The sequence below is a fragment of the Terrapene carolina genome, unplaced genomic scaffold (genome assembly GCF_002925995.2).
Source record: "Terrapene carolina triunguis isolate 2854851 unplaced genomic scaffold, T_m_triunguis-2.0 Scaffold233, whole genome shotgun sequence".
Classification (NCBI taxonomy): Eukaryota; Metazoa; Chordata; order Testudines; family Emydidae; genus Terrapene; species Terrapene triunguis.
In genome coordinates this window covers 13619982-13647688 of record NW_020664584.1, presented here as the reverse complement: position 1 = coordinate 13647688, position 27707 = coordinate 13619982, and the positions used below count along the sequence as shown (strand labels likewise).

At 48.8% G+C, this 27707-nt stretch overlaps 2 protein-coding genes across 2 annotated transcripts; both read left to right on the top strand.

Annotated features, from left to right (window-relative positions):
- Window positions 1-1695: 1695 nt before the first annotated feature.
- LOC112123258 (olfactory receptor 6B1-like) lies at window positions 1696-2673 on the top strand. The gene has a single exon (XM_024221912.2). It carries the CDS (start codon window positions 1696-1698, stop codon window positions 2671-2673), a length of 978 nt encoding a protein of 325 aa, XP_024077680.2.
- A 14097-nt stretch (window positions 2674-16770) lies between these two features.
- LOC112117422 (olfactory receptor 1020-like) lies at window positions 16771-17721 on the top strand. Its single transcript, XM_024215365.2, has one exon. The coding sequence runs from the start codon at window positions 16771-16773 to the stop codon at window positions 17719-17721; it is 951 nt and encodes a 316-aa protein (XP_024071133.2).
- Window positions 17722-27707: the final 9986 nt, after the last annotated feature.

The following is a 27707-nucleotide window of genomic DNA, read 5'->3' as shown; positions in this document are numbered from 1 at the left end:
CTGCACCGTCTACCGCCAAAAGGCAGTTAGCTGCTGCTGCTGTGTAGCAATGCAGTCCCACGTCTGCCGGCACCTAGATGACATATGGTGATAGTGAGCTGAGCTGAGCGGGCTCCATGCTTGCCGTGGTATGTTGTCTGCACAGGTAACCCAGGTAAAAAGGCGCGAATCTATTGTCTGCCGTTGCTGTGACGGAGGGGGAGGGGCCTGACGACATGTACCCAGAACCCCCCGCGGCACTGTTTTGCATCATCCGGGCATTGGGATCTCAACCCAGAATTCCAATGGGCGGCGGAGACTGCGGGAACTGTGGGATAGCTACCCATAGTGCAATGCGCCGGAAGTCGACGCTAGCCTCGGTACTGTGGACGCGGTCCGCCGAACTAATGCACTTAGAGCATTTTATGTGGGGACACACACAGTCGGCTGTATACAACCGATTTCTATAAAACCAGCTTCTATTAATTCGACCTAATTTCGTAGTGTAGACATACCCTTACACGAAGCATGGTTGTTTTCAATGAGCTGGTCTCTGATCATATTATCTGCCATATTCCCAAAGTCACAAGTTACAATCAGACTCTTCAGGGAAGCAATATACTGCATTATAGTCTCCCCTGGTTTCTGCTCACACTGGCAAAATCTGTAGCGATTAGCTACAACATTCACTTTTGGCACAAAAAAGGTCTTTAATGCAGTGAGTGCAGTCTCATATTTATCATCTGCAAGGGGAAAAGTGTAAAATATACGCTGCCCTTCTGCTCCAAGGCAGTGGATTAGCAGAGCACGCTTTCTTACTTCAGAAATCTCTGTAGCGCTGATTGCAAGCAGGTAAGTCTCAAACATATGGATCCAGACAGTAAAAGCAACTGGAGGCTCACCTGGGCTTTGCAGAAAGGATGCAGGTGGGTTCAGAGGCAGAAGATCCATCCTCTTCACCAAAATGTTGTATCAACCAGGCAAGGTACTAACAAACTTCAACAGGACTTTATTTTTACAGTGGAAACCTCTTTACCATCTGCTGCTGCACACTCTAACTCTCACTCAGCCTCCTCAACTCCTCCCTGCTCCTTCCTGTTTCCTGTCCTTCCAGACTCCCAACAGACAGTGCTCCCAGTTCTAATAATTACAAGCAACATCTAAACACCACAAGTGTCTCTCTCCCTCTCTCTCTGGAGAGGTCCAGGAGAATGTCAAAAAATGGAAAAAGAATAAAAGCAGGAAAGGGCTGGACCTTGTCTCATGGAGACTAACGTAACTTGCTTTGATACTGTGTTGATCACAGTCCCCTCCTCTTGGCTGAGTCCAATAGAGCCTGTTATCCGTTAGATGAACCGATAATATGTTTGCAGTGCAACAAGTCACAGTCCACCGTGGTGAGCCATGGGGACCACTTGTTGAAGTTACAAAAGACTAATACAAAATGGCTTTGCCAGTTTTGACATAAATATGCCCAGCGGGGTGTGTGGCTTTCTACCTGCACCGATCTCTTAACTGAGCGGAGGGCAGGTGATAATGGAATCTCAAAGATCTAAATAGGAAATTTGCCTCCAGAGTCTTGGTTCTTCACTGTCCCCACAGGATGAGGGGCCTTATGGAATATTTATGGAACTAAATTGATGCTAAAGCATGATGAAAATGTATCCTCTTCAGATTCCATTGTAAATGTTGGTTTCTTTCCCCTAGTTGGACCTCATGGCGAACCCAGAGTGGGGGAATCAAACAGTTCTCACGGAATTCATCCTGGTAGGATTTGGGAATCTCCCTGAGCTACAAACTCTTCTTTTCCTGCTGTTTCTCGTCATCTACATCGCGACCGTGGCTGGGAACATCCTTATCTTTGCGCTAGTTGTGGCTGATCAGCACCTTCACACCCCCATGTACTTCTTCCTGGGGAATTTGTCCTGCTTGGAGACCTGCTACACCTCCACCATCCTACCCAAGGTGCTGGCCAGTCTCCTGACTGGGGACAGGACTATTTTGTTTAGTCTCTGCCTCACACAATATTATTTCATTTGTTCTCTGGTGGTTACAGAATGCCTTCTCCTGTCAGTGATGTCCTACGATCGGTATTTAGCGATATGCAATCCAATGCACTATGCAGCCCATATGAGTGGCAGGGCCTGCCTCCAGCTTGCAGGTGGCTCTTGGATAGGTGGCTTCCTATGCAGTGGCATATTAACACTGTCGATATCTCAGTTAACATTCTGTGGCCCCAACGTTATTGATCATTTCTTTTGCGATTTTATCCCCCTTGTAAATCTCTCCTGCAATGACCCACACTTGATGGAAACGCTGGCTTTCACACTCAGCTTTCTTTTCTCACTGGTCCCATTCCTACTTATCATGATGTCCTACATCTGCATCATTGCCACCATCCTGAGAATCCCATCCACCACCGGAAGGCAAAAGGCCTTTTCCACCTGCTCCTCCCACCTCATTGTGGTGAGCATTTATTATGCAACTCTGCTGATTGTCTATATGTTCCCAACCACAGATATCCTGAGCAACTTCAAGAAAGTTCTCTCTGTCATCTACACCGTCCTAACTCCCCTGGTCAATCCCCTCATCTACAGCCTGAGAAACAAAGAGGTCCAGGAGGCCCTGAGGAAAGCTTGCAGGAAATTCATGCTTGGACCATGCAAACCGGTCAATTTCCTTGGGTTAAAATAGATATAACATGGATTGGGGTAGGGCCTAAAGTGAAGCGTGCTGTAGTCCCAGTCCTGTTTCCCTGAGCTTCACTGGGCTTCATGTCCTGCTTTTACACAGTGTCACTCAACCTTTCCAGACTACTGTACCCCTTTCAGGAGTCTGATTTCTCTTGCGTATCCCCAAGTTTCACCTCACTTAAAAACTGCTTGCTTACAAAATCAGACATAAAAATATTTGTATAAATACAAAACTGTCACAGCACACTACTACTGAAAAACTGCTGATTGTCTCATTTTTACCATATAATTATGAAATAAATCAACTGGTATATAAAGATTGTACTTACATTTCAGTGTATAGTCAGAATATACAAGTCATTGTCTGCATGAAATTTTAGTTTGTATGAACTTTGCTTGTGCTTTTTCTGTAGCCTGTTGTAAAACGAGGCAAATCCCTAGATGAGCTGATGTACCCCCTGGAAGACCTCTGCGTACCCCCAGGCTACACTTGCCCCTTGTTGAGAACCACTGCTCTGACAGCCCTGGGCGAGACCTCTCAAAACCTGGTACCCCAGTCTTTTTAGGGCCTGTATCAGATTCCACAGGTGGGTTTCACTGGGCTGGTGGGAGACTTGAACTTGTGGCTGCTCAGAGTTCAGACAAAGACCCGCGATTGTGCTCAGTGAGAGGGTGCAGGTGAAATGGACTCAGCTGTAACACTGGGCATCCATTTATTGTAGGGTGAGAGACTTCTAGATACACACACACAAACACGCATATATACAAGCACACATACGCACATGCACGCATATGCAAACGGACACATACACACACATGCGCGCACACATGCACACACACATACGCACACACACATACCCGCACATATACATACACACATACATGCACACATGCATAGGTACATTCACGCATACGCACAGGCACACTTACCCAGACACACGTACGCATGTGCACACACACACATGCACACATACACACATGCATACGTGTGGACAAGATACACACACCAACACGCACACATATGCAAACATAAGCACACACTCACACGCATGCACACATATATGTATGCACATGCACACATACACACACACGATGCACACATATTTACATGCATGCATGCACTCACGCACACATACGCACACATATGCACATGCATGCATACACACGCCACACACATATGCATGCACACACATATGCACACATGGATAAATTGGATTTAGACCTTATTGGCGAATTTAGATTTAGGATTTATATTGTGCTTGCAGAGCCATTGGCCATTATCTTTGAAAACTCATGGCGATCGGGGGAGGTCCCAGACTATTGGAAAAAGGCTAACGTAGTGCCCATCTTTAAAAAAGTGTAACCCCTTTGGGGTTTAGAGAGCATGGCTCCTTTAAATCTTTTTCTTTGGGGGAGAGGGAGCAGTGAGAGAAAGGAGGGAAACTCAGGGGTGTGGCTCTGGAGCTCCCCTGGAGAGAGAGGCAGCAGCCCACAGGCCCTCACACAGTGAAGCAGCAGAGAACCTGCCTGAAGCCTGGGAAGGACAGGGCCGATCGGGGACACCCCAGCACAGGAGCCAGGAGGAGCACTGTGCCAGGGAGGAATTGCCGAGAAGGACAGGCCAGAGCTGGACCCAGTATCACGGCTGCCCAGAGCTGCATGCGGCTGTGAGTACTGGGGCTTGTGACTCTGTATTGGGAACAAGGAGGGAGGTTGCTAGCTAGTTAAGGGTATGTCTACACTACGAGAGTAGTTCGATTTTACTTAAATCGAATATGTGGAATCGATATTGCAAAGTCGAACGTGTGTGTCCACACTAAGGACAGTAATTCGACTTTGTGAGTCCACACTAACGGGGAAAGCGTCGACATTGGAAGCGGTGCACTGTGGGAAGCTATCCCACAGTTCCCGCAGTCCCCGCTGCCCATTGGAATTCTGGGTCGAGCCGCCAATGCCTTCTGGGTAAAAAAATGTGTCGAGGGTGCTTTTGGGTAACTGTCGTCATCTGTCCGTCACTCCCGCCCTCCCTCCCTGAAAGCGCCGGCGGGAAATCAGTTCGCGCACTTTTCTGGTCAGTGACAGCGCGGACGCCACAACACTGCGAGCATGGAGCCCGCTGCGATCATCGCTGCAGTTGTGGCCGTTGTCAACGCCTCGCAGCTTATCATCCACCTTTCCCAGAGGCAGATGCAGATAAATCAGGCGAGGAGGCTACGGCACCGCAGTGAGGGCCTGAAGTCTGAGAGTAGCACAGACCTGTCAGAACGCACTGGACCCAGCGCAGAGGATATCACGGTGGCAATGGGTCATGTGGATGTTGTGGAATGGCGATTCTGGGCCTGGGAAACAAGCACGGACTGGTGGGACTGCATAGTGCTGCAGGTCTGGGATGAATCCCAGTGGCTGCGAAACTTTCGCATGCGGAAGGGGACTTTCCTTGAACTTTGTGACTTGCTGTCCCCTGCCCTGAAGCGCAATGACACCCGGATGCGAGCAGCCCTGACTGTCCAGAAGCGAGTGGCCATAGCCCTCTGGAAGCTTGCAACGCCAGACAGCCACCGGTCAGTCGCGAACCACTTTGGCGTGGGCAAATCTACCGTGGGGGATGTTGTGATGCAAGTAGCCAACGCAATCGTTGAGCTACTGCTCTCAAAGGTAGTGACCCTGGGAAACGCGCAGGCCATCATAGATGGCTTCGCCGCGATGGGATTCCCAAACTGCGGTGGGGCTATAGATGGAACTCACATCCCTATCCTGGGACCGGACCACCAGGCCAGCCAGTACATCAACCGAAAGGGCTACTTTTCAATGGTGCTGCAAGCACTGATGGACCATAGGGGACGTTTTACAAACATCAACGTTGGATGGCCGGGCAAGGTTCATGACGCTTGCGTTTTCAGGAACTCTGGTCTGTTTAGACGGCTGCAGGAAGGTATTTACTTCCCGGACCACAAAATAACTCTTGGGGATGTGGAGATGCCTATAGTCATCCTCGGGGACCCAGCCTACCCGCTAATGCCCTGGCTCATGAAGCCCTATACTGGCGCCCTGGACACTGAAAAAGAACTCTTCAACTACCGGCTGAGCAAGTGCAGAATGGTGGTGGAGTGTGCTTTTGGCCGTCTCAAGGGGAGATGGAGAAGCTTACTGACTCGCTGTGATCTCAGCGAAACCAATATCCCCATTGTTATAGCAGCTTGCTGTGTGCTCCACAATCTGTGTGAGAGCAAGGGGGAGACCTTTATGGCGGGGTGGGAGGTTGAGGCAAATAGCCTGGCTTCTGATTACACCCAGCCAGACAGCCGGGCGATTAGAAGAGCCCAGCGGGACGCGCTGTGCATCCGGGAGGCTTTGAAAGCTAGGTTCCTGAGTGAGCAGGGTAACCTGTGACTTTCAAGTTTGTGTACAGAGAAGCTGAACATGCCCCCGTTTCTTTACCCAGTTAATGTTGACTATCCTCTCCAGTTACATACCCCCTTCACCCCCTTCCAACACACGTTTAAAAATAAAATCACTTCTATTTTGTTAATGACCACCGTTTTCTTTATTACTGTTTTCGCGGGAATGTTTTAAACCTGGGACGCAGACTGTGGTGGGGAGCGGGTGTAGTGTACTGATGCAAATGACGCTTCTAAACTCCAGGAATGCCAGGCTCCGCAGTGGTGGACTGGTTGTTTCAATGGAGCCTGCCACCCCTCCTAATCGGGACTGTGTGTATGTGGGGGCTATGTGACTTTGTGGCAGGGGGAGGATGGTTACAGATCCCCTGCTGCATGGCTCTGTGATCCAGGATAAGGACCGCTGCATAAGATCTGTAACTGCCCTCCCCCGCCACAAAGTCACAGAGCAACCTCCCGCCCCCACAGAACATGAAAACCACCTCCCAGACTGACCAGGGCAACTAGTGACTGCACTGTGTATGTGCCCTGCTGCTGGACCTGCCCCCGCCTCTGTACCCTGCTAAAGGTGACTGTCCAGTCCAATTACCAACCCCCTTCCCCCCCTTCAGACAGACTCTCCTCCAAAAGAACATGATGGAAACAGTAATTAACAGAAACGTATTTTTTATTAGCAACTACACATGAAACTGGGGGGTGAAACTTGGACGGGGGCTTGTGTGAGGCGGGAAGGAAAGGACTTGTCAAATTTTGGGGAATGAGAGCCTTCTGGTACTTGAGCAGTCTGCAGGGGTGGAGTGAGAGTTTTCACGGACTCTGCCGCCCCTCCTTCTTTGGACTTTGGGTGAGGGGGGTATGGGACTTGGTGGCGGGGGAGGGCAGTTACAGATAGACTGCAGCTGGGCTCTGTCCTCCTGCCTCCGTTCCTGCAGAACATCCACAAGGCGCCGGAGCGTGTCCGTTTGCTCCCTCATTAGTCCAAGCAGCGTTTGAGTCGCCTGCTGGTCTTCCTGCCATCACCTCTCCTCCCGTTCCATGTGTGATCGGTGCATTTGGGACAAGTTCTCCCTCCACTGGGTCTGCTGTGCTGCCTGGGCTCGGGAGCAGCCCATAAGTTCCGAGAACATGTCCTCCTGTGTCCTCTTCTTCCTACTCCTAATCGGCGCTAGCCTCTGGGAGTGTGATGCCAGGCTCGGTTGGGAGACAGTCGCAGCTGTGGCTGTGGGAATGGGAAAAAGGGAGTGAATTCCTCAGAAAGATAAATGTAGTTGTGAACAAAGAACATAGTCTTTCTCTGTGAACAAGACCATGCACAGCACCTATCACATGCGCACTCAGGACAAGGTCGAATTTTTGGCCTTCGCATTCAGTGCCTGGGGTCTTGCACTGCAGATCTGAGAAGCGGGGCAGGACACTGGAATTTGTGTAGCAGTCAGACATGGTAAGCCGTAGACTTGTGGCTGCTTAAAACTTTAATAGTAGCACTGGCCTCCTTTCACATTGAAAGCAATGCCAGTCCCTGCTGCCAGCAATCCGGCAAGCATGAACTCTGCCCCTGTCCCACCCCCTCGCGGCTGTCCCAGGGAAAGATCCCTGTATGCCGCCCCTCTCCCGCCTCACCCTCCACCGCATGGCTGTAAACCGGCGGTTACAGTTCTGTAAAGGAACGGGCAAGCAGTCCGAATACTAACGTTCCCCTACCTAATTCAAAGCAGGTCACCATGAGTGACATCACCCTGATGAGGATCTCAGACACTGATAAAGAAAGAATGCTTCGGGAAAGCCTGCAAAGACCAGGGCCGTATGCCGCCATACTCTGCAGGGCAATGATCCCGGAGTACTTGATTGTCTCCTGGCGCGGAAACGTTTCCTACCACCGAGGACCCAATAAGGCCGCTCTCCCCAGGAACCTGATGCAAAGGTTTTCCAATTACCTCCAGGAGAGCTTCGTCAAGATGTCCCAGGAGGATTTCTGCTCTATCCCCGGACATATAGACCGGATTTTACTGTAGCTGCACTGGCAGGGACTAAACAGTAGAGCGGCTTGGGCAGAACAATCATGCGAAACCGGACATTGGTAGATTTTTTTTCAATAGTTGCACTGCCCAGGACTGAAACGTTAAGCGCCTAGGGCAAACTAATCATGAGAAACCCATTGTTGGTATTGTTAATATTCCTGTTCTGTTAAAAATAAATGTTTAGATGTTTAAAACACTTACTGACTGATCCTTCCCCTGATTCTGTGTCCGGGTTAACGGCTGGGGATGGTTGGTAGGGGATCTCTGTAAGGGTGATGAAGAGATCCTGGCTGTCGGGGAAATCAGCTTTGCAAGCGCTGTCGACTGCCTCGTCCTCCTCATCTCCTTCCTCATCTTCCCCGTCCGCTAACATGTCTGAGGAACCGGCTGTTGACAATATCCCATCCTCAGAGTCCACGGTCAGTGGTGGGGTAGTGGTGGCGGCCGCACCTAGGATGGAATGCAGTGCCTCGTAGAAATGGGATGTCTGGGGCTGGGATCCGGAGCGTCCGTTTGCCTCTTTGGTCTTCTGGTAGCCTTGTCTCAGCTCCTTGATTTTCACGCGGCACTGCGTTGCATCCCGGCTGTATCCTCTCTCTGCCATGGCTTTAGAGATCTTCTCGTAGATCTTTGCATTCCGTCTTTTGGAGCGCAGCTCGGAAAGCACGGACTCATTGCCCCACACAGCGATGAGATCCAAGACTTCCCGATCAGTCCATGCTGGGGCCCTCTTTCTATTCTGAGATTGCACGGCCATCTCTGCTGGAGAGCTCTGCATTGTTGCCAGTGCTGCTGAGCTCGCCACGATGTCCAAACAGGAAATGAGATTCAAACTGCCCAGACAGGAAAAGGAATTCAAATTTTCCCGGGGCTTTTCCTGTGTGGCTGGTCAGAGCATCCGAGCTCGGACTGCTTTCCAGAGCATCAACAGAGTGATGCACTGTGGGATAGCTCCCGGAGCTATTAGCGTCGATTTCCATCCACACCTAGCCTAATTCGACATGGCCATGTCGAATTTAGCGCTACTCCCCTCGTTGGGGAGGAGTAGAGAAGTCGAATTTAAGAGACCTCTCTGTCGAACTAAATAGCTTCGTGGTGTGGACGGGTGCAGGGTTAATTCGATGGAACGGCGCTAAATTCGACATAAATGCCTAGTGTAGACCAGGCCTAAGTGGGGAGGTGGTGGCTCTGTGTGGCTTTACAGAGAGCAGCAGAAGAGGGCCCCGGAAGGGTTTGTTGGGGGAAAGTTCACTGGCGCTGAAGATGACCAGGATCACCCAAGACTCACCACTGGACTGGAACTTTGCTCGGGACTCCTGAACTCTGTGTGCAGATACATTGCTCAGTGTCTGCCCTTCCAGATTGTGCTACCACAGGGCTCATGGGGCCTTGGTTTGGATGCAACCCTGTTCTGCTGCTCCCCCTATATTTCCCCTCATTGTTTTTCTCCTCTCATCCCTCTGTAAATAAATATTTCCCTTTTTTGTATCCATTGTACTTTTCCTGTGGGTGGGTGTGTTCACTCTGGGGGGGTTGGAACAGGTGCCACTGGGGTGGAAGGGATTTTCCCTGCTGCATTCTTGTGCGCGCTGTCTCTTGGCCAGAGCTGCCTGCAGAGCAGACTCCATCTTGGTCATGAGGGCACTAAAGTTACGAAAGGGAAGAAAGAGAACCCGGGGAACTACAGACCGGTCAGCCTCACGTCAGTCCTGGGCAAAATCATGGAGCAGGTCCTCAAGTAATCCATTTCGAAGCACTTGGAGGAGGAGAAGGTGATCAGGAACAGTCAACATGGATTCACCAAGGGCAAGTCATGCCTGACCAACTTGATTGCCTTCCATAATGAGATAACTGGCTCTGTGGATATGGGGAAAGTGGAGGATGTGATATACCTTGACTTTAGCAAAGCTTTTGATACGGTCTCACAGTATTCTTGCCAGCAAATTAAAAAACTATGGTCTGGATGAATGGACTATAAGGTGGATAGAAAGCAGGCTAGATTGTTGGGCTCAACGGGTAGTGATCAACAGCTCCATGTCTAGTTAGCAGCCGGTATCAAGCAGAGTGCCCCAGGGGTCGGTTTTGTTCAACATCTTTATTAATGATCTGGATGATGGGATGGATTGCACCCTCAGCAAGTTTGCAGATGACAATAAGCTGGGAGAGATAGATATGCTGGAGGGTAGGGATATGGTGCAGATGACCTAGACAAATTGGAGGATTGGGCCAAAAGAAATCTGATGAGGTTCAACAAGGACAAGTGCAGAGTCCTGCCCTTAGGACGGAAGAATCCCATGCACTGCTACAGGCTGGGGACCGACTAGCTAAGCAGCAGTTCTCTAGAAAAGGACCTGGGGATTACAGTGTATGAGAAGCTGGAAATGAGTCAGCAGTGTGCCCTTGTGAGGCTACATCTGGAGTATTGTGTCCAGTTTTGGGTCCCCTACTACAGAAAGGATGTGGACAAATTGGAGAGTCCAGCGGAGGGCAACGAAAATGATTAGGGGGCTGGAGCACATGACTTACACGGAGAGGCTGAGGGAACTGGGCTTGTTTAGTCTGCAGAAGAGAAGAGTGAGGGTGATTTGATAGCAGCCTTCAACTATCTGAAGGGGGGTTACAAAGAGGATGGAGCTCGGCTGTTCTCAGTGGTGGCAGATGACAGAACAAGGAGCAATGGTCTCAAGTTGCAGTGGGGGAGGTCTAGGTTGGATATCAGGAAACACTATTTCACTAGGAGGATGGTGAAGCACTGGAATGGGTTACCTAGGGATGTGGTGGAATCTCCATCCTTAGAGGTTTTTAAGGCCCGGCTTGACAAAGCCCTGGCTGGGATGATTTAATTGGTGTTGGTCCTGCTGTGAGCAGGAGGTTGGACTAGATGACCTCCTCAGGTGTCTTCCAACCCTAATCTTCTATGATTCTATGATGTAGTCCTGTCCTCTGAACTCAAGGCAGGACGATGTCATTATCAAACCGTTCCTCACAGGTATTTGGACTGTTCTTAAAACCTCCAATGGTGGAGATCCCACCATCTTTTCCTAATGTCCAGTCTACAGCGCCCTTGCTGCACTTTAAGCCCATTGCATTTTGTCCTATCCTAAGAAGTTAAGGAGAAAAACTTTTCCCCATGCTTCTTGTAATGACTTTTATGTACTTGAAAACACTTGTCATGTCCCCTCAGTCTTCTCTTCTCCAGACTAAACAAACCCAATCTTCCCTCATAGGTCATGTTTTCTGGACTTTTAATCATTTTTGTTGCTCTTCTCCGGACTTTTTCCAATTTGTCCCCATCTTTCCTGAACAGGACACAATACTTCAGTTGAGGCCTTATCAGCGTGGTATAGAGTGAAAGAATTGCTTCTCTTACCTTGCTTATGTAACCCTTCTGCCCCTCTGAGTTGGCAGCAACAAGGGCTGGGTTCAGTATCTAGGGGTTCTGTTTCAATAATGCAATGCAAAACCGGCTCGAGCCCCCACCCAGTGACCTGGGACAATTACATACCACCCCCGGGCGCCTCTAGGACGCAATACTTCACCTCTCGCAAGCCCTGGGAGGGGCCGTCAGGGTGGAGCATGGGCGGGGCCATACTGGAGTGTTTGGGGAGGGTTAGCTTCCCCCAGCCTACGATATGCGCCACCCAGGCCTGACAGCAATATTTTTCCCAGAGATCAATTAAAAAAACAAAGAAAGAAACAAACCCCTTTTTCCAAAATACAATTATGTGAGCAACAAATGTTTAACATTTGGACATCTTAAACAACAAAGCTTTACACAAAATTTTTCACACTGGGGATTAATTGGAATGAGACCTTGCTGCATGGATAGGGAACAAATTATGGAAGGAGAATACAATCTCCTAGTTGGTTTTGCTTTCAGAGATAAGTGTATATTTCTATCCTTTGCAATACACACAACTCAAATGATTATATTGACTGTACTGGAACTGGCCCATGAACTGTCTAGTGTGAATGTAGAACAGTGTCCTTCACGGGATGGAATCAGTGCTATTCCTTGGTTCTCAAATGCTAACAGACCAATTAGAGACCTACAGTTCTGGATCAAAATTTCATAATTTGTATTAAGTGCTGTGGCACCGAAGGTGCTTGTGACCCTGAAACTTTTCTGGGAATGGGAAGAAATTATTTGTATTTTATAATCTCAGGTCTCTGACTTCCGTGCTTCCATGGTATGGGCCTTTCCAAGAAGCCTAAGGGAGTTAGGTGCCAAATTCTCATAGCAATCATGGGAGTTTGGTCTTTATTGTGTACATTACCCCCCACTGCTATGGGTACCCGCATGGCCCCACAGTATGCCAATTTTTTTATGGCTGACTTAGAACAATGCTTCCTCAGCTCTCATCTCCTAACGCCCCTACTCTAGTTCCGCTACTTTGATGACATCTTCATCATCTGGACCCATGGAAAAGAAGCCCTTGAGGAATTCCACCATGATTTCAGAAATTTCCATCCCACCATCAACCTCAGCCTGGACCAGTCCACTCAAGAGATCCACTTCCTGGACACTACAGTGTTAATAAGTGATGATCACATAAACACCACCCTATACCGGAAACTTACTGACCACTGTACTTACCTACATGCCTCCAGCTTTCATCCAGACCACAACACACGATCCATTGTCTACAGCCAAGCTCTGAGATACAACCACATTTGCTCCAGCCCCTCAGACAGAGACAAACATCTACTGAAGTGAAGAAACAAATTGACAGAGCCAGAAGAGTACCCAGAAGTCACCTACTACAGGACAGGCCCAACAAAGAAAGCAACAGAACACCACTAGACGTCACCTTCAGCCCCCAAATAAAACCTCTCCAGTGTATCATCAAGGATCTACAACCTATCCTGAAGGACAATCCCTCACTCTCACAGATCTTGGGAGACAGGCCAGTCCTCGCTTACAGACAGCCCCCCAACCTGAAGCAAATACTCACCAGCAACCACACACCACACACCAAAAACACTAACCCAGGAACCTATCCTTCCAACAACGCCTGTTGCCAACTCTGTCCATGTATCTATTCAGGGGACACCATCATAGGACCTAATCACATCAGCCACACTATCAGAGGCTCGTTCACCTGCAGATCTACCAATGTGATATATGCCATCATGTGCCAGCAATGCCCCTCTGCTTTGTACACTGGCCAAACTGGACAGTCTCTACGCAAAAGAATAAATGGACACAAATCAGATGTCAAGAATTATAACATTCAAAAACCAGTCAGAGAACACTTCAACCCCCCTGGTCACTCAATTACAGACCGCAAAGTCACAATACTCCAACAAAAAAACTTCAAAACCAGACTCCAATGAGAAACTGCAGAATTAGAATTAATTTTCAAACTGGACACCATTAAATTAGGCTTGAATAAAGACTGGGAGGGGATGGGTAAAAAGTCTTTCCCCATGCTCATTTTTTCCCTACTGTTACTCACACCTTCTTGTCAACTGTTGGAAATGGGCCATCCTGATTATCACTACAAAAGTTTTTTTTTCTCCCACTCATAATAGCCCACCTTAACTGACTACTCTCGTTATAGTTAGTATGGCAACACCCATTTTTTCATGTCCTCTGTATATATATATATATATCTTCCTACTGTATTTTCCACTACATGCATCCAATGAAGTGGGTTTTAGCCCACAAAAGCTTATGCTCACATAAATTTGTAAGTCTCTAAGGTGCCATAAGTACTCCTCGTTCTTTTTACTGATACAGACTAACACGGCTACCACTCTGAAACCTAAATATGTGAAGCACCCTCTTGCACCTGCATTTTATCTGAGCAGCAGCCTGCACTTCCTTGTTTCAGAAATGACTGACCAGGAGGCATTGAGCTAAGGTTCACATTTTCAAAAACACTTAAGCAAACTTCAAAACTGACATAGGAGGCTAAGTCCCATTGCCTTTCAGTGAGATTTAGGTTGCTATGATTTAGCAACTGAGAAACTTTTGAAAATAGGATGTAGGCTTCTAAATCACTTAGACTTTTAAAAAAAAGTTAACTGAATTAATTGAATGAGCTCATTGGATGGGGACTGGGTGCATGTTTGCTTGCTATAGAGGGTAACAGGGGGGTTAGTTGGAGAAAATGTAAGATCACCTAACTCTGCTGACAGTCTCAAACCTTTCTAAGGGAATTGGATGGGAACTCAGCATCTAAATCACTGAGGCAGCTGTAAAATCTAGAATTAGTGTGTTATTTCTTAACAGTCACCATAACATTCACGCAATAGAGAGAGAGATTTGTTTCCGGAGCAGAAGTTTCTTCCCTCTCCAGGACTCTCCCTTTGAGATTAGAAGTTTGATGCTGGTTTAGTTTTAGAAAATGTCAGTAAATACCAACTTCCCCTTGTCTATTGCTATCCCCACAGCATACGTGCCTCGGGAGACCGCCTCTCCCCGCAGAAGGATATATAATGAATCAGAAAAGACGTTCCCCATTTGACAGAGGGTCTGAGGCACAGGGTAATGTTACCAGACATGGAACGGAGCCTCAGTAGCTTTTCTAGGTTGTCTTTCTAGGTACTGGAAATGCGGAAGTAGGTGAATGCAGTGTGGAGAGAAAATGAGCTGAAAAAACTGGATCCTGGTCCCTGAAATGCTGCATGAGGAGGTGACAACCGAGACTCCAGCTGCTGACAGACCCACCTTAGAGGTAAATCAACCCTTTCCTCCCTGATCCATGAATCTTAAGGAGTTTGAAGCAATGTTGGTGTGTTCGGTAACTAATTCCACTGGAATCCAAGGGGAACTGGGCACTGGTCTCTCTTAAACTCCCAACCCAAAGCAAAATTACGTTTTTTGGAAAAAGGAAAGACTTGTCAGGTCACATCTGTCCTAGCTCCTTATCTGGCCTCCATCACCCTGGTATCTTGGCACCTCACTGCCTTGAATGCATCTATCCTCCCATGACCCCTATGTGATGCAATTACCCCTGCTTTACAGACAGGACCTGGCACCCAGAGGGGCAGATTTATGGAGGTTTCTTGGGACCTCAAGACACAGACCCCCCAGCAGGATTGGAAACCGATGGGTGTTAGGTACGGCCCCTACTCAGGTACCCATGCGCGTTGTTAGGTACATACCGGTCTTTGGAAATCTGGCCTGAAAGTCACACAAGGAGCTGGTGAAGAAGCAGGGAAATGAACCAACATCTGCCAAGTCCAAGGCCAGTGCTTTAAACATGGGAGAAGCCTTCGTTCCTCTCTAAACTCCCCTCCTCACCCCAACAGAGTTGTGCCCTCCGTGGCAGCTCCCTCCTCATGGAACATTGAGTGATCTGCCGTGGGGAAAACGGAGCTGCTTTTGGCCTGCTGTGCTCGGTCCTCAGGGGGCAGACGCTGGCTATAAGTAGAGTAGCCACAAATTGTTTTTGTTTCTCCCGTTAGAGGGTTAATATTGGGATTATTTTATCTTTAAGGTTTTTCCCCCCAATTTTTAACTATTAATTTTTACAGTCTCAGGAAGCTCAGCGGGGGCTAAGGTGTGAGTCAGGGTGAGGGCAGCACTGCCAGAGGGGAAGTGGGGGGTTCCTGACCGGCCGAGAGATCCAAGATACCAGGGCACAAGGGGCAGGGATGGCGGCTGCTCTTGGCCAGTGCAGCAGAGATCCATGGCCAGGGCTGGGTGCAGGAGGAAGATGGCGGTGAGCCCCCGGCCATGGGAGTGGTCACCTCATTGTTGAGCTGCTCCATCGATGGGCAGAAGCCATTCGGCAGCGGGGTGGCCTCCCCCACAGCCAGGAACTCACCCTCCTCCTCACAGCCCAGGCCTGCCAGGGCTGCAGCCTTCCCCGCATCTTGCGCCTGCAGGGATGGGTGTCGCCAGTCATGTGACCGTGCAGGGATCCCTCTGCAGCTCTGCTGTCCCAGCCATGCTCATTCACTCCCATGACAGCTGGGTACAGAGGGGTCCCTGCCCGGCGATGGGACTGGTCACACAATCCCTGCAGCTGCAAGGTGCAGATAGAGGCTGCACTAATGCCCACTCTTCCTGATAGTTTCTGTTGTTGGTTTGGTTGTATCAGCAGATATCGACCTTTACCAACGTAAAGGGGCCCCATCCATTAAGTCAGTAGATTGTAGATGTCAGCGAAAAAGTATCAAACGGAACAGAATTATTTCCGGGGTGTAAAATTAACCTTGTGCATAACTCTGTGCAGTATCAGGGCCTTACTGAACAGTTAATAAAGATTAATAAATCAGTCCGGGAAAAGATATGACCTCACCCAACTTGTCTCTCTAGGATCAGTAATGGGGAAAGACAGTAATGGCAGACTAGAGAGAGAGAGAGAGAGGATTAAATATTACTTTTAACCAAAGATAAAGACAAAAATGTAAAGCTGATAAAAAATTCTGATCGGCATTTTTGATGAAAAAAATGTTTTGTTGATAGAGATCAAAATGTTCCAGGGGAACAGATCAATTTCTACACGGTTTTGTTTAGGAAAAGAATTATTGTATAGAGCTTTATGAAATAAAATATAAAAATGAATAGAAATAAATGTAAATAACTATAATATGCAATGTAATGTAAAATAAAAATATGCTAAATATTAAATTAAAAATAGATAAATACATTTTTAAAAAGGAAAAGTGGAATGAATGTTCTTCATTTATGTCACAAAGTTCATTTGTTTCCCATAGATGCACCCCATGGCAAACCCAGAGCAGGGAAACCAAACGTCCATCACAGAATTCATCCTCCTGGGATTCGGGGACCTTCCAGAACTGCAGATTCTTCTCTTCCTGCTGTTCCTAGTGATCTACATCGCGACCGTGACCGGGAACATCCTCATCATGGCGCTAGTTGTGGCTGATCGACACCTTCACACCCCCATGTACTTCTTCCTGGGGAACTTGTCCTGCTTGGAGACCTGCTACACCTCCACCATCCTGCCCAGGATGCTGGCCGGTCCCCTGACTGGGGACAGGACTATTTCATTCAATGGGTGTGTCACACAATATTATTTATTTGGTTCTCTTCTTGGTACAGAATGCCTTCTCCTGTCAGTGATGTCTTACGATCGATATTTAGCCATATGCAATCCACTGCACTATGCAGCCCGTATGAGTGGCAGGGCCTGCCTCCAGCTTGCAGGTGGCTCTTGGATAGGTGGCTTCCTAGGTAATAGTATAACAACGTTGTCGATATCACAGTTAACATTCTGCGGCCCCAATGGCATTGACCATTTATTTTGTGATCTCATCCCCCTTGTAAAGCTGTCCTGCAATGACCCTCACCTGATGGAAACGTTGGCTTTCATACTCAGCTTCCTTTTCTCTCTTGTCCCATTCCTACTTACCTTGATGTCCTACATCAGCATTATCACCACCATCCTGAGAATCCCGTCCACTACTGGGAGGCAAAAGGCCTTTTCCACTTGCTCCTCCCACCTCATTGTGGTGAGCATTTATTATGCAACTCTGCTGATTGTCTACATGTTCCCAACCACAGACATCTTGAATGACTTCAAGAAAGTTCTCTCTGTCATCTATGCTGTCCTCACTCCCCTGGTCAATCCACTCATCTACAGTCTGAGAAACAAAGAGGTCCAGGAGGCCCTGAGGAAAGCTTGCAGGAAATTCATGCTTGGACTACGCTAACCGGTTAATTTCCTTGGGTTAAAATAGATAAAACATGGGCTGGGGTAGGGCCTGAAGCGAAGCCTGGTGTAGTACCAGGTCGTGTTTCCCTGAGCTTCATTGGGCTTCGTGTCCTGCTCTTACACAGTGTCTCTCAACCTTTCCAGACTACTGTACCCCTTTCAGGAGTCTGATTTGTCTTGCTTATCCCCAAGTTTCACCTCGCTTAAAAACTATTTGCTTACAAAATCAGACATAAAAATACAAAACTGTCACAGCGTACTGCTACTGAAAAATTGCTGACTTTCTCATTATTACCATATAATTATGAAATAAATAAATTGAAAAATAAATATTGTTCTTACATTTCAGTGTATAGTCTATAGAGCAGTATACACAAGTCTCTATGAAATTTTAGTTTGTACAGACTTTGATAGTGCTTTTTATGCAGCTTGTTGTAAAACTAGGCACATCTCTAGATGAGTTGGTGGAAGACCTCTGTGTACCCCCAGGCTACACGTACCCCTGGTTGAGAACCACTGCTCCTAGCGCCCTGGGAGATGGAGAGACCTTTCAAAACCTGGGGACCCCAGTCTTTTTAGGGACTTTAAAAGATTTCACATGTGGGTATCACTGGGCTGGTGGGAGACTTGAACTCGTGGCTGCTCAGAGTTCAGACAATGACAGGCTATTGTGCACAGTGAGAGGGTGCAGGCGAAATGGACTCAATCGGAATTCTGAGTATACATTCATTGTAGGATACGAGACTTCTAGATACACATACACTAACACACACAAATGTATGATGCCTACGTTATAAAAACATGGGCTTGCAATGTCCGCCGGAATTCCAGTGTTAGGTGATTGTACAATTAACGTTTGTTTCCTAGTGTGTATTTCATCCCCAGGCTGCTTTCAAAGGTAGAAAAAAGCCAAAGGAAACCCACAGGACGCCAGCACAGTTATCCTTATTTGCTCATTTTTCAGCAATGGTTTAGGGCCAGTTGTTTCCAGATACTTGAAGGCCCAGTGGGATTTTCCAAAGCCTCTGGACCTTGCAGGCAAATCAGGCAGGGGATCGCCCACCTTCCCCAGGTTTGTGCATCGTTCTGGAGCCTTGGCGTCCAGATGCCTGGTGTGGGGCTGCAGAGGGTATGTCCAGAGGCACCTACACCCATTTACTGTTAACACTTGGGTGCCTGCTAGGTTTGGTAATCCTGGGGGGCCGGATTCTGGGATTCGGGTGCCTAAAGTGGGAGCTCTGTGATTCTAGCCCTAGCTCCACACCCTTTTCCTCCCATTATAGCCGGGGAAAGTCGGGCAGAACGAGGTGAACTTACCTGCTCAGAGTCACTCAGCAAGCTAGTGGCAGGCAATCAACTCAGCGGGATCGTGAGCCAGAGTCCCAGTCCAATACCCTGTCTGCTCCACCACGTCCAGTTGTAATTGACAATGGCACCTAAGGGTGTGAGGTGCCCAACTCCCATTCACTGCCTGTAGGATTTGGGTGCATAACATCAGCTTCTAATGGGAAAACCCAGCCTGTACATTTACAGACAAACCAGTATCCTGAGAAATCCTTCCACTCCCAGGTGATGTTTTCCATCAGTTCCTTCTCCTGTTTTACTGTTTTCTAGGAGCCCCTAAGTATTGTGGATCTTACACCAAAATCATCATGCAATAAAAATAACTAAACTAAGTGATTTAAAAGCCTAAATCCCATTTTCAAACGTTTCTCAGGGTATGTCTACACTACGAGAGTAGTTCGATTTTACTTAAATCGAATATGTGGAATCGATATTACAAAGTCGAACGTGTGTGTCCACACTAAGGACAGTAATTCGACTTTGTGAGTCCACACTAACGGGGCAAGCGTCGACATTGGAAGCGGTGCACTGTGGGCAGCTATCCCACAGTTCCCGCAGTCCCCGCTGCCCATTGGAATTCTGGGTCAAGCCCCCAATGCCTTCTGGGGAAAAAAATGTGTCGAGGGTGCTTTTGGGTAACTGTCGTCATCCAACCGTCACTCCCGCCCTCCCTCCCTGAAAGCGCCGGCGGGAAATCAGTTCGCGCACTTTTCTGGTCAGTGACAGCGTGGACGCCACAGCACTGCGAGCATGGAGCCCGCTGCGACCATCGCTGCAGTTATGGCCGTTGTCAACACCTCGCACCTTATCATCCACCTTTTTCAGAGGCAGATGCTGAGAAATCGGGCAAGGAGGCTACGGCAGCGCGGTGAGGACCTGAAGTCCGAGAGTGGCACAGACCTGTCACAAAGCACGGGACCCCGCGCCGAGGACATCATGGTGGCAATGGGTCATGTTGATGTTGTGGAATGGCGATTCTGGGCCCGGGAAACAAGCATGGACTGGTGGGACCGCATAGTGCTGCAGGTCTGGGATGAATCCCAGTGGCTGCGAAACTTTCGCATGCGTAAGGGAACTTTCCTTGAACTTTGTGAGTTGCTGTCCCCTGCCCTGAAGCGCAAGGACACCCGGATGCGAGCAGCCCTGACTGTCCAGAAGCGAGTGGCCATAGCCCTCTGGAAGCTTGCAACGCCGGACAACTACCGGTCAGTCGTGAACCACTTTGGCGTGGGCAAATCTACCATGGGGGTTGTTGTGATGCAAGTAGCCAACGCAATCGTTGAGCTTCTGCTCTCAAAGGTAGTGACCCTGGGAAACATGGAGGTCATCATAGATGGCTTCGCCGCGATGGGATTCCCAAACTGCGGTGGGGCTATAGATGGAACTCACATCCCTATCCTGGGACCAGACCACCAGGCCAACCAGTACATTAACCGAAAGGGCTACTTTTCAATGGTGCTGCAAGCACTGGTGGACCATAGGGGACGTTTTACAAACATCAACGTCAGATGGCCGGGCAAGGTTCATGACGCTCGTGTTTTCAGGAACTCTGGTCTGTTTAGACGGCTGCAGGAAGGTATTTACTTCCCGGACCACAAAATAACTGTTGGGGATGTGGAGATGCCTATAGTGATCCTCGGGGACCCAGCCTACCCGCTAATGCCCTGGCTCATGAAGCCCCATACAGGCGCCCTGGACACTGAAAAAGAACTCTTCAACTACCGGCTGAGCAAGTGCAGAATGGTGGTGGAGTGTCCTTTTGTCCGTCTCAAGGGGAGATGGAGAAGCTTACTGACTCGCTGTGATCTCAGCGAAACCAATATCCCCATTGTTATTGCAGCTTGCTGTGTGCTCCACAATCTGTGTGAGAGCAAGGGGGAGACCTTTATGGCGGGGTGGGAGGTTGAGGCAAATAGCCTGGCTGCTGATTACGCCCAGCCAGACAGCCGGGCGATTAGAAGAGCCCAGCGGGACGCGCTGTGCATCCGGGAGGCTTTGAAAGATAGGTTCCTGAGTGAGCAGGGTAACCTGTGACTATTAAGTTTGTTTACAGAGAAGCTGAACCTGCCCCCGTTTCTTTACCCAGTAAATGTTCACTATCCTCTCCAGTTACATACCCCGTTCCCCCCCTTCCAACACACGTTTAAAAATAAAATCACTTGAAATTTGTTAATGAACACCGTTTTCTTTATTACTCTTTTCGCGGGAAAGTGTTGAACCTGGGACGCAGACTGCGGTGGGGAGCGGGTGTAGTGTAGTGATGCAAAGGATGCTTCTAAACTCCAGGAATGACCAGCTCCGCACTGGTGGACTGGTTGTTTCAACGGAGCCTGCCACCCCTCCTGTTCGGGACTCTGTGTGTGGGGGCTATGTGACTTTGTGGCAGGGGGAGGACGGTTACAGATCCCCTGCTGTGTGGCTCTGTGATCCAGGATAAGGACGGCTGCATAAGATCTCTAACCGCCCTCCCCCGCCACAAAGTCACATAGCCCCCCCCTCCCCCACAGAACATGAAAACCACCTCCCAGACTGACCAGGGTAACTAGTGACTGCAATGTGTGTGTGCCCTGCTGCTGAACCTGTCCCCGCGTCTGTACCCTGGTAAAGGTGACTGTCCTGTCCAATTACCAACCCCCTTCCCCCCTTTCAAACAGACTCTCCTCTAATAGAACATGATGGAAACAGTAATTAACAGAAACGTATTTTTTATTAGCAACCACACATGAAACTGGGGGATGAAACTGGGACGGGGGCTTGGGTGAGGCGGGAAGGAAAGGACTTATCAAATTTTGGGGAATGAGAGCCTTCTGGTACTTGAGCAGTCTGCAGGGGTGGAGTGAGAGTTTTCACGGACTCTGCCGCCCCTCCTTCTTGGGACTTTGGGTGAGGGGGGTATGGGACTTTGTGGCGGGGGAGGGCGGTTAGAGATAGACTGCAGCGGGGCTCTGTCCTCCTGCCTCCTGTCCTGCAGAACATCCACAAGGTGCCGGAGCGTGTCTGTTTGCTCCCTCATTAGTCCAAGCAGCGTTTGAGTCGCCTGCTGGTCTTCCTGCCGCCACCTCTCCTCCCATTCCATGTGTGATCGGTGCATTTGTGACAAGTTCTCACTCCACTGGGTCTGCTGGGCTGCCTGGACTCGGGAGCAGCCCATAAGTTCCGAGAACATGTCCTCCCGTGTCCTCTTCTTCCTATGCCTAATCTGCGCTAGCCTCTGGGAGTGTGATGCCAGGCTAGGTCGGGAGACAGTCGCAGCTGTGGGATGGGAAAAAGGGAGTGAATTCCTCAGAAAGATAAATTTTTGGTTGACCAAAGAACATAGTCTTTCTCTGTGAACAAGACCATGCACAGCACCTATCACATGCGCACTCAGGACAAGGTCGAATTTTCGGCCTTCGCATTCAGTGCCTGGGGTCTTCCAGTGCAGATCAGAGAAGCGGGACAGGACAGCGGAATTTGGGTAACAGGCTGACATGGTAAGCCGTAGACTTGTGGCTGCTTAAAACTTTAATAATAGCACTAGCCTCCTTTCACGGTCAAAGCAATGCCAGTCCCTGCTGCCAGCAATCCGGCAAGCATGAACTCTGCCCCTGTCCCACCCCCTCGCGGCTGTCCCAGGGAAAGATCCCTGTATGCTGCTCCTCTCCTGCCTCCACCGCGTGGCTCTAAACCGCCGGTTACAGTTCTTTAAAGGAACAGGCAAGCAGTCCCAATACTAACATTCCCCTACCTAATTCAAAGCAGGTCACCATGAGCGACATCACTCTGATGAGGATTTCAGAGACGGAGAAAGAACGGATGCTTCGGGAAAGCCTGCAAAGACCAGGGCCGTATGCCGCCATGCTCTGCAAGGCGATGATACCCGAGTACTTGATTGTCTCCTGGCGCGGAAACGTTTCCTACCACCGAGGACCCAATAAGGCCGCTCTCCCCAGGAACCTGATGCAAAGGCTTTCCAATTACCTCCAGGAGAGCTTCGTCGAGATGTCCCAGGAGGATTTCTGCTCTATCCCCGGACATATAGACCGGATTTTACTGTAGCTGCACTGGCAGGGACTAAACAGTAGAGCGCCTAGGGCAAAACAATCATGCTAAACCAGACATTGTTAGATTTTTTTTCAGTAGTTGCACTGCCAAGGACTGAAACGTTAAGCGCCTAGGGCAAAGTAATCATGCAAAACCCATTGTTAATATTGTTAATATTCCTGTGCTGTTAAAAATAAATGTTTAGATGTTTAAAACACTTACTGACTGATCCTTCCCCTGATTCTGTGTCCGGGTTAACGCCTGGGGACGGTTGGTAGGGGATCTCTGTAAGGGTGATGAAGAGATCCTGGCTGTCAGGGAAATCAGCGTTGTAAGCGCTGTCGACTGCCTCGTCCTCCTCATCTCCTTCCTCATCTTCCCCGTCCGCTAACGTGTCCGAGGAAGCGGCCATCAACAATATCCCATCCTCAGAGTCCACGGTCAGTGGTGGGGTAGTGGTGGCGGCCACACCTAGGATGGAATGCAGTGCCTCGTAGAAACATGATGTCTGGGGCTGGGATCCGGAGCGTCCGTTTGCCTCTTTGGTCTTCTGGTAGCCTTGTCTCAGCTCCTTGATTTTCATGCGGCACTGCGTTGCATCCCGGCTGTATCCGCTCTCTGCCATGGCTTTAGAGATCTTCTCGTAGATCTTTGCATTCTGTCTTTTTGATCGCAGCTCAGAAAGCACGGACTCATCGCCCCACACAGCGATCAGATCCAAGACTTCCCGATCAGTCCATGCTGGGGCCCTCTTTCTATTCTGAGATTGCATGGCCATCTCTTCTGGAGAGCTCTGCATCGTTGCCAGTGCTGCTGAGCTCGCCACGATGTCCAAACAGGAAATGAGATTCAAACTGCCCAGACAGGAAAAGGAATTCAAATTTTCCCAGGGCTTTTCCTGTGTGGCTGGTCAGAGCATCCGAGCTCGGACTGCTGTCCAGAGCGTCAACAGAGTGGTGCACTGTGGGATAGCTCCCGGAGCTATTAGCGTCGATTTCCATCCACACCTAGCCTAATTCGAAATGGCCATGTCGAATTTAGCGCTACTCCCCTCGTTGGGGAGGAGTACAGAAGTAGAATTTAAGAGACCTCTATGTCGAACTAAATAGCTTCGTGGTGTGGACGAGTGCAGAGTTAATTCGATGTAACGGTGCTAAATTCGACATAAACTCCTAGTGTAGACCAGGCCTTAGACGCTTTTTAAAATGTTACCTGAACTAATTGAGTGAGTTCATTGCACTAGAACTGGGTACATGTGCGCTTGCTATGGACAGCAACAGGGGGGTTGGATGGAGAAAATGTAAGATCAGCTAATTCTGCTGACATTTTCAAATCTTTCTAAGGGAATTGGATGGGAACTCAATGTCTAAATCACTGAGGCAGCTGTAAAATCTAGAATTAGTGTGTTATTTCTTGACAGTCACCATAGCATTCAAGCAATAAATAGAGAGAGATTTGTTTAGGATTAGAAGTTTCTTTCCTCTCCAGGACTCTCCCTTTGAGATTAGAAGTTTGACTCTGGTTTAGTTTTAGAGAATATTAGTAAATACCAACTTGCCCTTGCCTGTTGCTTTCCCCACAGCAGACATGATTCAGGAGACCGCCTCTCCCCGCAGAAGGATATATAATGAATCAGAAATGATGTTCCCCATTTGACAGAGAGTATGAGGTCACATTATGAGACATGGAACGGAGCCTCGGTAGCTTTTCTAGGTTGTCGTTCTAGTTACTGGGCACGTGGAAGTAGGTGAATGCAGTTGGGAGAGAAAATGAATTGAATATCCTGGATCCCGGTGCCAGAAATGCTGTGTAAGGAGATGACAACAGAGACTTCAGCTGCTGACTGACCAGCCTTAGAGGTAAATCAACCCTTTCCTCCCTGCTCCTTGAATCTTAAGGAGTTTGAAGCAATGTTGGTTTGTTTGGTAACTGGGCACTGGTCTCTCTTAAACTCCCAACCCAAAGCAAAATTGTAGAATTTGGAAAAAAGAAAGACCTGTCAGGTCACATCTATCCAAGGTCCTTACCTGGCCCCCATCACTCTGGTATCTGGGCACCTTGCTGCCTTTGAGGAAAGCTTGCAGGAAATTCAAGTTTAGACCATGCTAATTGGTCAATTTCTTTGGGTTAAAATAGATATAACATGGGCTGGGGTAGGGCCTGAACCAAAGCCTGCTGTAGTCCCAGGTCGTGTTTCCCTGAGCTTCATTGGTCTTCGAGTCATGGTCTTACAGCATCACAGCTGTGGGAGAAAGTGAAGATGGAGAGACCTCTTCAAAACCGTGACCCAGCCTTTTCAGGACCTATATAAGATGCCACAGGTGGGTACTACTGTGCTGGGGGGAGACTTGAACTAGTCGTTGCTCAAAGTTCAGAGAAAGAGGGGAGATTGTGCTCTGTGAGAGGGTGCAGGCGAAATGAACTCAGCTGGAACACTGGGCATCTATTCCGGGTAGGGTGAGAGACATCTAGATATACACACACACCCCTGAAAAATCAGAAGCCTGCATTCTAAAAATACTGGGTTGCAATATCAGCATGAAATGCCAGCATTAGAAAATTGAATAATTAACTTTCCTTTTGTAGTGGGGTGAATGTCTGTTCCAGCCATGAAGGGGTTGGAAAAGCCCTGCAGAGGGCTGGGTCTGTGTAAAGGGGCAAACCCCGGCTGATTGGGGAAGTTGCTGCAGCTGGGGCCATGCCCTAAACTGAGCCACTGAGCCTGATAAGAAGGCCAGGATAGCCAGAAAAGGAGTCTCCCTCTGACAGGAGGGAGAGATAGGCCTAGCTGCATGGAACTCACCGGGGACCTAGAGTGAGGCAGGGCTGGGGAAAGGCCTTGGGGGCTGGGAAGCCCTAGGCTAGCAACTCCCCAGGCTGCAGGGCCAGGTCCTAGGCCCATATAGGTATTGGGGTTGCAGAGGGGCAACCTGAGGGTGGGTGAAGGCAGCCAGTCCAAACCCCTTGTTTCCGGTGATGATTGGCTGATAGACTGCAGTCTGCCCCAGGGCGTGGGGGCTAGATGGTGACTGGCAGTAGCCACAACTGAGGCGACATTGGGATAGGGGGTGGAGGTTCACCTGGGTGGGGAGACCCAGAGAGAGAGAGTGGGGTACTGACAGGGGGGCAGCACCCAAGCCAAGGGCACCGGGGTCTGGGAGGGACACGGGGGGCCAACGACAGGCAGGACACCTGGCCTGCAGAGGGCGCTCCGGATGCTGGTGAGCTAATTCCCGAGATGACCAGCAGGAGGCGCCACAGGGGTGAGTCCACGCCTGATTACACCTTTCATGGAGTGTATTTCATCCCCAGGCATCATTCAAAGGAAGAGAAAAGCCAAAGGAAACCCTTTGACCTGTGCGACAGAACACAGGACACCATGGGGTGCATCTACACTGCAGCCAGGGGTGTGAATAGCATCTCCTGTAGCTACTCTAGCTGTACTCTAGCTAGCTCACTAAAAGTAGAAACCAAGGTACCAGCTTCAGCGCCGGCTGCACAAGCAAGTATGTACCCAGGGCCAAGGGGCATTAGGGGCTGCAGAGATGGGAAGGGGACAGTCGTACTGTATCATGGAGACTAGGGAGAGTAGAGGGTGAAGTTTGGTAAAGGCGTGGCCATGATGTACAATGGGCATTAGGAGGAAGCCAATTATTTCTGTATCCTTCCTATTGGTCTCTACATGGGAGATGATCACAGTGAATGGTAAATAGCCAGTAATAATGACTTCCGTTAAAAAATATTCCTTAAGTTATGGAGTCAATCAACTTTGAATTTAAAATTTAAGCCACGATCCGAGAAGATTCTGGTCTCTGTCTGTATTCTAGCCAGTTTCAGATTAGAGGAGCATCCTTCAAAGAGTTAAGCGATGGGATTTCATCCCTGACTGCAATATAATAAGAAAATTACCACCACATTACTTACAAATTTCATACAGAATTTATTTGTTCTAATAGGGTAAATTTCCATCTAAAATAATATTTTCAGCTTTTTTGGTTTGTGTTTTTAATGAAAACGGGATAATTGTGTGACCAGTAATACTGTTTCTACCACTGGGAGCTAACCAAAGGGTATTTTCAAACTTTGTTACTTTTGGTGTAAGATGCTCCCCTGACTGGGTCTCTGTATGTAGTGAGCCCTACTGTGGAATAAGGAAATACGGTTAAAGAGAAGGACAGAAGTGTGTATGTAGTGCCGTGCCCACTTCTCTGTGGATATGCCATGAGCATCCGGAGGAAATTGGACAACAATGATTTTAGGCATCAGTTCTGCCGTTTAGGCATCATATCTCCCTCAAGAGCACCTGCCCATTGAGCTCAGTTCTGGGACAATTTGTTCCACAGTGTTTGGTGCCAGGGACCTGGACCTGATGGGGAATCCTGCACTTGATCAATTGAGCAGACTGGATCCTACCAGCACTGAGTGCTCCAGCCCCCAGGCAGCAAAGCATTTAAGAACATGTTTAATTGTAAATACCAGCATATTCCCACTGAGTCACTATAGATCAAGGTGTGTGAGTGGTTTGCTGGACTGGCATCTGGGGTAGATCTGTTCATTATGCCCGTTACTGCCAGGATATTGAATCCAGTGGACTAACACAGCGGATTCGTGTTTTTA

Coding starts and splice junctions, on each gene's coding strand:
- LOC112123258 (XM_024221912.2), top strand. CDS start 1,696: ATGGCGAACCCAGAGTGGGGGAATCAAACAGTTCTCACGGAATTCATC.
- LOC112117422 (XM_024215365.2), top strand. CDS start 16,771: ATGGCAAACCCAGAGCAGGGAAACCAAACGTCCATCACAGAATTCATC.